The sequence below is a fragment of the Uranotaenia lowii genome, chromosome 2, assembly GCF_029784155.1.
Source record: "Uranotaenia lowii strain MFRU-FL chromosome 2, ASM2978415v1, whole genome shotgun sequence".
NCBI lineage: Eukaryota > Metazoa > Arthropoda > Insecta > Diptera > Culicidae > Uranotaenia > Uranotaenia lowii.
Window position 1 is genome coordinate 320956539 of NC_073692.1, and position 13402 is coordinate 320969940.

At 36.2% G+C, this 13402-nt stretch overlaps 1 protein-coding gene across 1 annotated transcript; it reads right to left on the bottom strand.

The window, feature by feature from the left end:
• Positions 1–780: 780 nt before the first annotated feature.
• On the bottom strand, positions 781–1625 carry LOC129749773 (uncharacterized). The gene is made up of 2 exons (XM_055744848.1): positions 1358–1625; positions 781–1298 (listed from the first exon to the last, which is right to left on the bottom strand). Exons 1-2 carry the CDS (start codon positions 1365–1367, stop codon positions 934–936), a joined length of 375 nt encoding a protein of 124 aa, XP_055600823.1. The 5' UTR covers positions 1368–1625; the 3' UTR covers positions 781–933.
• Positions 1626–13402: the final 11777 nt, after the last annotated feature.

Genomic DNA, 13402 nt, shown 5'->3' on the forward strand with positions numbered 1-13402 from the left:
CTGTCAATGTTTTGCCAATTTGAACTTTCCTGACAACTTCAGAATCTAATTGAACCGTGTTGATTGATATCACACCGGGTGGGTGAGTGAGTGTGCGATGCGGAATCGACACAACGGTAAATCAATAATGCGGCATGAATGATTCCTAGCCAAACGAAAACATGCCCTGCCGTGAACCAAATTGACCGTCTGACTGAATGGACTGAATGATTGTCTCTGACTGGCTGATTGACTGATGGACTGGTGAAAGACCAACATATTTTTCGCACATTTTCTTCGCTAGCTCGCCCGCGTCCAGCCACTCACAAGAAATGGCAATAATCCAATTAGCGGTGATAATTGCTAATTAAAACTTGTACCGGCAAACGGGCTCCGTTTCGCATGCGAAGTACTTTGGGTGTAGCGAGGATCTCCCAGGGCACGATCAATTGATCTACATGTTAGAGAGTAGGTACGGAGAGCATTGAATGGATCTGCTGATTGGTGATTTACATAATCCACATAGAGCCCAAACGATTCCCAGGGTCGATTTTTTTTCGAACTTCAACATGGAGAGAGTGTAGATCGATCGAAACAGATTCAAAAGAAGTTCACTTGTTGTCGACATACATTTAAAAATAAACGTATGTGCCTACACGCTAGAAACTATTAAACCATATATGTTTCAAAAATAACCATTTTTGACCTTTTCCCGGGAAATGTCATTTTATGAGTTCTCTATGAGAACCCATAAAATGACTTTTCGGGGAGAAGTAGAAATATGGTTATTTTTTAACCGTAAGAAAGATTACCGTAGAAATTGAAAAATGGTTATTTTTCAACCGTAAGAGCTGTTTTGTGCGATTTGTGAAATTGATTACAATTGTCGAAGGAATTTAGATGAACAAGAGTCATCAGGATAATTATTTTATTTCTTATAAACTATGATAATACTTATAAACTATGACCCATTTGATAGCCTTTTAATTTAAGCAAAAGTAAAGTTCCCCCACGAGCGCTACCGGGATGGGATGGATGGATGGCCTCTTGCGGAATGGCCAATACAATAATCACTAGTCTGCTATCCTTAACGGGGTGAGGGTGGAGGAGGCGGGTCTGGCGAATAACCTTTGACTCGCTGGTGATGTTTTCCATACATTCCGGCCCGTTCCAGCTGCTTCCGGATGGTGTGAAACACAATTCCTTTTGTACTTCCATTAGCTGTGGCTGATAACGATGGACCGGTGAGTGAGTCCTCGCCCTATTGAATGTTGTTGGTGTATCTGTCGTGCCTAAACCGGCGTCATCCAATCGGTACCCTGAAATTTTTTTTGTTTATGATGTTGGGATCGACAAATAATTGGAAGATATCACTTACCTTTCTCCATCTCCTACAAATCCGAAGTTTCCACGATTTCCAGAACCGATTTTTCTGTAAACTGGATGCTGTTCCGCGGAAGAAAACAATTTGCTTAATGGGCGTCCGGCTGTAATTGCCGCTTTCAAAATGGCGATATCAAATTATTCAACCATTTTCTGGTTTATACTCGAAAACTAGCAAAATGGTTCAAATTCTTTCTAGAAAAATTGTTGAAAAATAACCATATTGACGGTTTTGGAGTAAATATCATAAAATGGTTATTTAAGAATCATAAATGGTTATAACAAAATGAGCGTGTATAGCTTTATTGCAATCTGAAGATAGATGATCAAATTGGGTGAAAAGGTCAGCCCAAAGCAGGGAGGTTCGATTTTGCGTGTTTGCACACAAATTCCATACCTAATGGCTTGGATTTACGATGGGGTTATTCAACCGATTGGCCGGTCACAGAAAAAAGCCACTAGGTTCAAGAAAACGCACTAAGGCGGACGAGAAGCTTAATCATGTAACAGTATACGTGCTAAGAGATCATTTCAGCCCATATATTATTAGACGACAGCATAACTAATTGATCTATTTCCGTTAGAAATTAGTTTGAGAGCTATAAGCAAATACATCGCCCAAGAGACCGATCATAAGAAACGAATTACACAAGCGCAGGATTAAAGGCAGGTAACGAAGAAAGCTGAGCCAAGCGATCTAGGCCAGGCATCTGTCAGTCGTTCCTCCGGGCAAATGTGCTGCACCGTTTTCCCCGACATTTTGCGCAAATATGCTAAAAGTGCACCCTGGCGCAAAGTCAGCGTAAGCCCATGCGCAAGTGAAGCGAGAGTGCGTTACGATGCGTTAGATTATCGCGCCGCTTGGCACACGCACGCACGCCGATTATGTGATAACGGAAAGCGCCAGTAAAAATAGAAGAATCTGCTGGCGGGGTCGCTGATTTATGGTTCAACGCCTGGTTAGAGTCCAGTTCGATCGCGCGGTTCGATAATTTAGCCCGGAGATTAACTGCTGGGAGGGTGGCATGATAAGTGGGGGTGCCAGCGACGTTTAATATAGGTACACATAACGAAAATTGTTTCTCCCTTCGAGCTGTGGCGCAATATGCCCGTAACAGGGTTCGGGAAATTGGCAACGATCAGCAATAATGGTGACAAGTGGTAGATTGGATATTTTGAAATTATCGAAAAGGTTCCTTTGCGTTAATCCTATCGATTTTATATGAATGATAAAAATAAATCTTATCCTGAGGGAAGTAGGCGTTGTCTAGATGGCACCCCACGTGTTTTTTCGGGTCTGTAAAAATTTCACTAAATTTTTTGTTTAATAGTGATTATTAGATTAATTGTTCGAAAAAACATTCAACGAGTAGTCGGAGGTCAACTGAAACATTGATCAGAGGAAGTGATTTGAACAGGCTTGAGAAAGGATAGTTCATTCAATTCACTGTGTGCAAGTGGTTTGATTTTTTTGCGCAGGTTTTGTGTGTGTTGAAAATGGTCCGTATTATTAGAAATCTGTTTTTTTTTTGTGTAAAAATGTGTTGGCTCAGTGCTTTAATATTGAATTGGGCATTTTGGATGCTAATTTTTCAAAATTTTCAATAAATTTGTTTAACGACTGGTTGATTTCCGACCGCTCCTACCAGCATAAACGCCTAAACTCTCTCGAAAGCTACCACATCAAGGCAACCGCTCACGCAGTAAACTACAGAACAGATGTCGAAGAAGTTTCTCCCGTATACACCGACATCATCCATGAAGTAAGTTCCCACAACAAGAAAGCTCCGACCAAAACAAACCAACGAAACCAGCCATCCAGTCAGTCATCATCATATCATCATGAACAATCACCTATAAGTTTAAGTAACCAAACTGATATACTCCAACAATTGTAACACATATTCAACACACACAGTTTAATATTATCATCCAAAACACAAACCAATATCTTTACTCCATTTCCAACCATATATTTCACCAATACCAAAACATGCCAAACGTAAACAATTCCAAAAACAAAAACAACAAAACAGTTAAGAGTAGGCCTATAAAAATAGTAGACAGCTATTACAAGTGAAACACTAATTAAAATGTGTAAAACCCCATTTCGCAAAAAACCGTAAGTCACAATATTTATCTCTACGCTCCTAAAAATCATAACACATAGTTTATCGACAGCAGAACCACCGAATCAAAAGCTCCCATCTAGTCCCACACCCATAGCCAGATCTACAGTACAATACCTAGTAAGTGCAACACCCATTTATAAAAGTAGTTTATTAGATGTTAATTAATTCTCACAAAAATAAAATAAAATTGTAGATTCTCCTTAGAAGAAGGCCAAGACCAAAGGCCGAAACGTCGGATAATATGTAAACGTACTGTTTTTGATCAATATTATTTTTGACTGAAAATGCCAATCGAAAAATCTAATTTTTCAAAATGAAGACTGGGAAAGTAAACTAGCTAGTAAACTAGGAAAGTTCTAGCTACAGTCATAGCCATCTCGGCATGCTGCGATAAAATAGGTACAGAGTACTGTGATTTTGTGGACAACATAAAAATTATTTAAGCCTTTTTGGTATAATAATAAGTTCCCTTTAATTATAGGGGAACAAGGGAGGGTACAAGGAATTGTGAATGGCAACAAGGTAATTTGTATCATCATTGAAAAGGGTGGGTGTGCCTCATTTCGCTATATATTGTCAGAGGTTTTCAGATTTGATAAGGGTAAGCCAAATCTTCAATTGTAAGATATAAATTTTTTTGGTAACTAAGTTCCAAACTCTTTTTTGCACTCGGTTGAAGATTGAAATAATAATTTCAGCTTTAATTTTCGAAAACTAATGTCTTTTTTAGAGTGTGTCGATGTTCCTAATATGGCACTAATTGTTCCTAATTGTTAACATATGTGTTCCTAATTATGGAAATACAAAGGAAAAGTGCATCAGCGTACCAAATATTACATTATTTGTTCCTGATTCTGCATATGATTATGTTTCTTATTAGTTTAATGAGGAAATTCTTGAAATATATTTTTTTATCATAACTTATAATGTTATTTGGAATATGACCAGAGAAAACATGCCTATTAAAGTTCTTCACCAAATTCGTTTATACCAGTTTTGAAGAAAGTAGTGCATGTTAAGCCTATAAAAAAATCAAACTTTTCATTCTTCAATTGTTTTTTTTAACATTTTTTTTTCATTTAATATTTATTATATTTGAATAAATAGAAAATTTGAAGAACTGACTACAAATAAGTTTATAACGTATTTTATTCAGAATTTTTTTTTATTTTCCATTTCGCGTGGAGGTTTCTCAAATTGGTTTTCGATTTGAGGACGAATTAAGAAGCTTTTGACTATCATCGCCAATTACATGTGACAAATTTCGATTTTCCAGGTTTGTAGCAGACTCCAAGAAGTTTTCCTGTTGCTCTTCAATCATTATTGAAATATGGGTATAACAATTCTAAATACACATGAGCAGCCAACTGTTTTCTATACATTGGAATAATTTTTATGTTAAAATTTCCTGCAATTTTCGAGAAAACGATTTTATTGTAAAAGTTGTCTAAATTATCGGACCTCAAATTGTGCAGGTGTAATGCGAAAAAGAAACTTTCTTTGGCAATATTTTTGTAAAATTTTAATGAAATCGCAAGAAACTGATATTTTTTATACGATTAAGCTGTAATTAATAAAAATCTATGTTTTTATTATTTAAAACATAAAGCAAAAGTTGTGGTTGCCATGCTTTGAAATCAGTTCATCCATTTAAAAACTTTATAAAATCTGTTTTGAGAACTCCTGATCTCTTTTGGGATGTTGATTTAAGCCTAGATTCAAAGTATAAATGATAAAAATCCTAAATTTATACCGTTTTACCTGTGTTTGGGTAGTGAAATTTTACAAACATGAAGTAACCTACAAAAACATTTTCGTATTCGCTGTTGGCGGCGATAAACAAAATCTCAATTATTCTACTTTCTAATAATTATTAAGCCTTCATAAAGACCTTAAATTTGTTGTACTTTTGATGTTCAATTAAATTAGAAACCAAATTTTTTGTTTCAAGCTTCAGTACGTATAATTTTTGAAGCTCAAAATATTTTGGCAATTTAAAAAAGGTCAATATATTTCATCAATAGTTGTGTAAACAATTTTTTTTAATTTTTTAGTTTGTATGTTCATAAATCTCTCACATGTCTGATGTTCAAAGCGTATAACCCTCAAAATGTATTGATTAGATTTGTTTTCTTAACGGCTGTAGGCGCATTTTACTCGAGAGGCACATCCAGGATAATTTTCTCCTAATGTAGTAATTTAAGCATCATGATATGTCATTTTAAAATCAAATCGTTGTTCTAGCAAATAGTTCAATGGTTCAAATAAGTTCTTTTGAACTTTTGAACAACGATTTTCTTTGGCTTATATGAAAAGCTTCCTTAAATTAAATTGTAGCCATAGTTTCTTTAAGCTGTGAAGCTTCATGTCTATTTCCAGAACTTCTTTGGGGTTTCTTATAAAAATAGTCTTTCAAAAATATATTTTCCCCCTATCAATAACGCTTTAAAATACACGAAATTTAAAAAAATTATCGTGTTTTAACTTATAACCATTTATTTTACAGTACCTTGAAAATAAAGTTAAGGGGGGGGGTAGGGTCTAACACTTTCAAAAAATTGATTTTTTTTATTTTTTATTTTCTTATTGTAAAACATTTCAAGAATGTTGTGTCAAATTTTCAAGTCAATTGAAGCAAAACTGTAGAAGTTATAGGCCTTTATCTCCTCCTATCTAATACTGCAAGAAAGCAAGAGCAGAAACTTCAAACGCGTTTTTCTCGAAAGCACATTTTTAAAGTCCGTGGACATCGTCATTTGAAAACTACTTATCCGATTCTTTTCAAATTTGGAGCATATTTTCTACATATAAAATACCAGACCCCAACGTTTTTCTTTTTTGATTTTTTTTTACTTTGGGGAGATTTTAGAGGTGAAAAATGGCGAATTTTTAAGTGAAAAATCGTAGTTTTCACTTCAAACAGCCACAAAAATTTCATAAAAATATTTTTAAGTTAAATAAAAACGTTGGGGTCCAGAAAAACATCTATTAAAAATATTTTGCTCTGATTTTTTGACTTCAGATGATTCTGTGCTGAGATACAGTGTCCACCGCAAATCCTGTTTTCTAAAAGGCATCCTCGAAAATGCTCCGTCACCGGCTCATTGTTCAATATTCTTCTACGAAAAAATTACTAAATGTTCTTTTAACAATGCTTTGTATAATGCAAAAAATTTGAATACATTTGTTTGAACGATAGCTCTAGAAAAAAATCGTGAAAATGGTGTTTTTTTTATACCCGTTAGACCCTACCCCCCCTTAAGATCAAATTAGTTTTAACAACTCAACGGCAATCATAATCATTTCAAAAAGACGCTATAACTTCATTTACGTTGGAAAACTTTGATTATGCCCAACATCAGGAATACACTGAAAAAAGTGTTCCCAATTATGGACATAGCACTTTTTTAGTTTTTTCTTCAAAAAAACATGGTTATAACAATCTTATTACAAAAATCATTGTAATAATCAATCCGACAAAAATTCTCGAAAAAATCGGTTGAAAAATTCAGCTTATATCTTCCATTTCTAAAACAGTGTTTTTTTAAGAAACGTGCTCAGAATCCCGTTCAAATTGGACATACTTTGAAACAAACCGCAGTTAGCAGTTAGAAAACTTAATTGTATGTATGATTAAAGTTCAGATCATCCATTACATTATCAATTGTTTTGTAGTTGTGATAAGTCGAAAATAACGTCACAAACTGTCAAAATCAAACGGTATGTTAATATTAGGCACACATGCCAAATTAGGAACACTTACCCTGCCAACACATGGAAAGGATCTATCTTCATATATGGCGAATTGAGAAAAACGCGCTTGAAAAAAAATACAACCTATTTTAAATCACTTATCAAAAATCACTTGGAATTTTTGCAATTTATGAAAGACAAACGATTTTTAGAAGCATCCCCTATATGTTAGAATAGAGGAATATCAATTTACATGAAAAACCAACGCGCTATCGTAGATAGAACCTAGCTCACGTAATATTTTGTCTAAACTGTTTATACACCCTTTGCTATTTTCTTGTTTTTAGCTTTAGTTATAAGCTTGCATTCATTTGCAACTATGTTTTTATGTTGAATAAAGAGTCAAATTGATTATTTTTAGTTTGTTTGCGGAGTAGTATTTTGCGAAAAATTGTTCTGGAGTAATGGGTTTATATCAATGTGATTACAGTTCTGGTTTTAGAATGTTTATAAATGCTTTACTCAAATTGAGTTTTTAATGCAACGGAATATTATTTTCTTCTATTTTTTCTAAATAGGGCAAATGTTGGCAATTAGGTACTGAATATGGTTTTTGTTTTCCTTTGGAGATAGATCCTATTCACGTGTTGGTACAGAAATATTTTTCTTTTGATTATCTATATATTAAAAATAGCATAACTCTATTATGGGGTTCAGAGGGGGGTCGGACAGAACATCAAACGATCGGAAGACTGATATACAAGGGATTGTGGGTTCAAGCCAGCCCGAGGATCTCGGCAAATTTGGAATCTTGAGTAAGTTACTTAGGTACCACTTCAGGATTATTTATTTTTTGGAAGTGAGTAAGATGAGTCAAACCTGTCCTAAGTCAGTCGTAACGGACCCCTTGTTAGTGCTGCAATTATTGTTGATGAGTTAAGTATTATCAATATTTGAATGTGCGAACGAGACTTCCCGTACCGACTCGGGTTCTCATACATATGTACATACATACATACTGTTTATGCTCTACGTCAAAGACCTGTCGACCTTCTGAATCCTCAACTATGCTGTCGGATGAAGAGAACTTTTAGCTCGAAGAACTCACATACTTCACACGTCACACACACACATACACATTACATCATCATAATTGTCCACTCAACACCTGAATATGTAAAACAATGTAATCATCAAAAGTAGTAGCTTAAAATAGCCATTTTTCTTAACCAATAGCCATTTTTCTCAAAGAACAGTCGTAATTGTAAAGTTGTCGTTTAAATATATGCTATGTGGTAGAAGTCAATAAATGTTTTTCTATTGAGTGAAATGTAGTTAATTTGTAAACATAAGTGTTATCATTTGTGCCCGGAATCCCAATACGATATTAAAAAATACCGTCCTGGAAAGCCAACAAATCCCAACCCAACCCAAGGAACACCAAGATTCGCCTAGCCAATATCAGCCCAATCGGAATCCCACCTACTTACGCAGAATACAGTCCACCGTCCAAGGAACCAACCCAAAGTACGAATTCAGCCCCAAAACACATACATACATGATAAAAAAAAATCTTATTTTGAATATAATTAAAGGTTGACAGAGTAATCATCGCATTATCAATTTTATCCGAAAAATTCCATCAAACTAAGTTTATACATAGTTTTAAAGATATGCCTGCTAGAGTTGAACATTGAGATTTTCATAAGATTTAGTTTTTAATCCGATTAGTAGTTACATTAAGGCTGCCCAAAATTGTATAATGCAGATTTTGAAGGTTCAACCTCATGGTTCAATCATGGTAAGAAGAAAAGTTTTATTTATTTTCGACATTGTGTCGAATAAAAAATTCTGAGTCCTTGAAAAAGTTTAAATAATATGGTATAACTTAGATTTAAAAATATTGATGATGTTTCGTTTCCCATGTCGATAAATAATACCAAATTCGTTAAGCTTTTGAAATAATTCTATTTTTTTAATCTGAGATTTTGACATTTTGGATTTAATGTTCCTATCATAGCATGACAAACAGCAGATGTGGGATACTTAACTGCGTTTGAAATGATTAGCAACTTAGTCTTCTATAAAGCAATTGAATAATTGTATTCGAAAAAAAAATTCTAATAAAATAAAATCGTTTTTTCGAAAAATGCAAGAGATTTTGACATAAAAATTACTCAAATTTATACAAAACAAATATCTGCACATGTGTAAATAGCTTTTATACAAAGATTGATTGTAATATTCGATTACATCAGTATTCGCTTAAAAGGCGCATTTAGTCTGCTTCTTCCCTATTCATTGATGATAAGGGGCCGTTCAGATACCACGTGGACAGAAAAATAAGATTTTTGACCCCCTCCTCCCCCTCCGTGGACAAGCGTGGACATTTGGCAAACCCCTACCCCCCTCCCCGGATGTCCACGTGGACAGATTTGAAATTGTTTTTTTTCTAAATCTAATTTAACAGTTAATAAACACTACTTTTCGCCCTTTTGGTTATTGAAATGGCTGATTTTGAAAAAAAAAAAACCGAGTAAACATTTTCTGATATAAAATAATTTATCACTAATTGTTTAAACTTAAACTGGAACGCTTTGCTATTTTTAAATCTTTGTTTTAAACATCCTAATATTTATTCACCTTTAGAAAATATTTTGGAAGTATGTCCACGTGGACATGACCCACACCCCTACCCCCCTCTCCGTGGACATTTCCATACACCCCCTCCCCCCCCCCCTCTCCCTAAGTTGTCCACGTGGTATGTGAACGGCCCCTAAAGCATTCAATAATTCGATGGAAACATGGAATCAGGTTGTTTCGGAGCGAAATTTGGAATATAAAAGATGATAAATTTCACATTTTTAAAAACTAGTTGTGCTCGCTAGAAAATATTAGAATGGTAGCATCCATATATTGTCAATGCAGTTGAAATCCGAAGTTTTCGCGACGATGAAAAATTCATCAAACTTTTCGGCAATCGGCAACCCTTTCTTTTGTTTGGTTCCGACACTTGGCACACGCTCATTTTTATTTAACCATTTATGGTTATAGTATAACCATTTTATGGTTTTTGCTCCAGAACTATCAATATGGTTATTTTTTAAGAATTTTTCTATGAAAAAATTCAACCATTTTAGTAGTTCTGGCGTATTAACCATAAAACAGTTGAAAAATATGACATTTTTTCTTCGCCTTTTTGAAAGTTACCGTGAAGCAAACCGAACGCGTGTCATACAATTTTATTTTTTCGCACCGATATATAGAATAATTTTCAAAGTAAATTTGATCCGTGATTCGGTGTGCGTGAAAAGATTCTGAAAGGTAAGTTTAAACATAAATTTCTTCCAATAATAACCCAATCTAGCAATAAACACAGAGCTAAAAATGCAGTGCTTCAATTGGGTGACTCCGTAACAGTCCTGATTCGGATCCGGTGAAACAAAGGAACGACTAGCCCGGGAATACTTACTCCCGGAACGAGAGAACCTATTGAAAAAAAAAATATCCATACCAATCATTCTCCGTAGCATCCGGATGAATGAAGCTGGGGCGGATCGGATTGGTTGAACGCTTCACCCATCGGCCGTAGTGATATTGCGGTCAAAATACATTCTGTACTGCAGCTGCCTTAACAGAAACTTCCCAGGTACATTTAGCGCTAAGAAGCAGAAAAAACGGTAATTTTTTTGCGAACAATTTCTTGTACTTTATTTTGTGAAACTATTTTTTTCAGCCTGTCGAAATGCCCATGTTGAAAATAATTCCTGGTCCGCGAGCAGAGGGTATAGTGGAAAAGAAACTAGCCATCCCTCTGAGGTTATAGCCTATAGGGCTCTACAAAATGTTACTAAGCCCATTAGGTGCATGGCTCCATCGCTTCCGGTGCTGACCTGTGTCTAGATTCGTTTTCTTATTTGAATTCGGTGGCTATCGTAGGATAATTTCACTTCTGTATTTATTACTGCTAGCAGGTGGTGCTTTCCCTCAGCTCGTCTATTCACAACAAACGAAACGTGCGAATTTAATTTTAGCCTCATCCGCCAGTAAAAAGCTCCTGTCGGAGCAGAGTCAGAACGAAGTTTTGCAAACAGTTAACTTTTATTGTCGATTACCGGAAAGCCGAGCGAGACCAGAGGCACATTAAACGGAACTTTGTGAAGACGGGAGTGTCGTTGATAAACGAGAAAGTGGAACAACTCCAAATAGGCGCACTGAGATGGGGATATTCCCATTTATTAAAAACCAACAAAAGTTTCCTGATCCGGACGATGACGATGGATCGCCAGACGACCCGGAATTTCCTCTTCACCTGTGTTGTCCGAACGGGAAGGTTCTTGAGGAGGCTTTAACAATCGGAACTTTATTCGGAAGAGGATGACGGCTATGAACGCTTCCAAGAACAAGCTCTGCTGGTGCTTCTCTGGAAAGCAGGGATTAAGTTTGAAGAAAAATAAATAACCTGCTCTTAAACTCGCATCACTTTTCTTTTTCCAGTTGAAATCATCCCAATTCTAGTATTTTAATGATACAATTTTCCTGTTTTTCTTCCATTTTGCGATATGGTTCAAAATTAACCGTTTTTCAACCTCTCCGCAATAATTTCTTGCGGTTTAAAAGTAACCATATTTTCACTTCTCAAGAGAAGTCAAAAATGACTTTTGTGGAAGAAACCAAAAAATCACTAAACGCGGAAAGGTGTGAAAATGGTTACTTTTTAACGATAATGGGTTAATGAATTTCGAGTGTGCAGATGTTTGAAGGATGTCGTCAGTGATGTCGCCGTAGCTGATGTATGTATGTAGATAATCCACCATGGGTGCACGGATTCACCGCAGTTTCACCAACGTATGCGCTGAATTGCATTCTTCTCGGCTAATCTTCAATGCAAATCACCACATACCTACCCGACACCATGGCTTCGTGTGAACTGTCTCGTAATGAATGTGTTTTGTGTATGTGTGAGTCTTATTTGGAGAACAAGACAAACAGTTTCGCAACCGTTTAAAATTCATCACATCTTCAGTGTTATGAATCTACGACAGGTATTCCGCACTCGCGTATATACCTGGCTAGCTGGCAACTGATTGAACATACTTATTACAAAGTCAGTTATAAGAGAAACACACTTTACCTGTCGGCCACTTACGGGATTCGAACCCAAAAGTTTTCTTGCCGATACCAGGAATCGAGCCCAGTACGCCTGGCATACCAAAACCAGACTCGCGCAGCCTATCCGCTAGACCACATCGGCGCTTAGCTAGCCTTTTTCAGTGATTGTATAATCAAATTACACAAAAACTGAAATATTAATAATTGAGAACAGTTAGAATTGACCTTTAAGCACAGTGCTCATACAAAACGGAGCTATTGATTTGATACAGTTTGTACAGCCCTTCTATATTTATTTTTCATCGCTCAACAACTAATAATTTATTTCGTAAATATCACGGTGCCAGGTGCTGCATAGTCACTTTCGAAGTGCCAATAATGGAGGCAGTGCTCATCCGCTCATAAACAATTTGTTCACAATTTAACACAGATCTTCAAAGATTTCTATCATCATTATATCGACAGCTCATCAGATTGCTTTCGATTCAAAACCGTCCATAGACATTCCAGCTCCGGGGGGAGGCATTTATAGTTCAAGCGGTTGATATTTACCAAAGACGACAATGATGATTGAATTCGCCCATCCGCCCCCAACATTCAGCTATAGTAAACACAAAGACGAATCCGAAAAAAACAGCAAAACACCGTTGCGGAATGGCGCTGTTCTAAGCTGGTATAAGCAACGAAACCACCGGGTGTCAAAACGTCCCCACGGGCTGTACTTTTTTCCAACTTGGCTCTTGCTTTGGACTCCAATAATGCTCCGAAACGATCCTCCTAAATACGACAACGGCAAGCAACGTGGGAATCCATCCCAGCTCCAAGGTTGCCCAAAATAAGAAAAAGAGTCGCTGCACTTTAAATCAGTTGCAATCTTAGAAACTGCCAGGCGGCGTTATGAAGATTAGTACCTTCCTACCAGACCAGCAACATACACTTGGGCCTACGAAATTTAAGAGCTCGATGATGATTGCGGAGAATTCTCATCTGAACTTATCTGTCACGACATTTGTGCGATGCGGAACGGATGCTGCCATTCAAGTTGCTGGGGCTTAAGAATATGTCACCCTGGTAGGTAAAAATGCTGGCTCGGCGAAGTATGA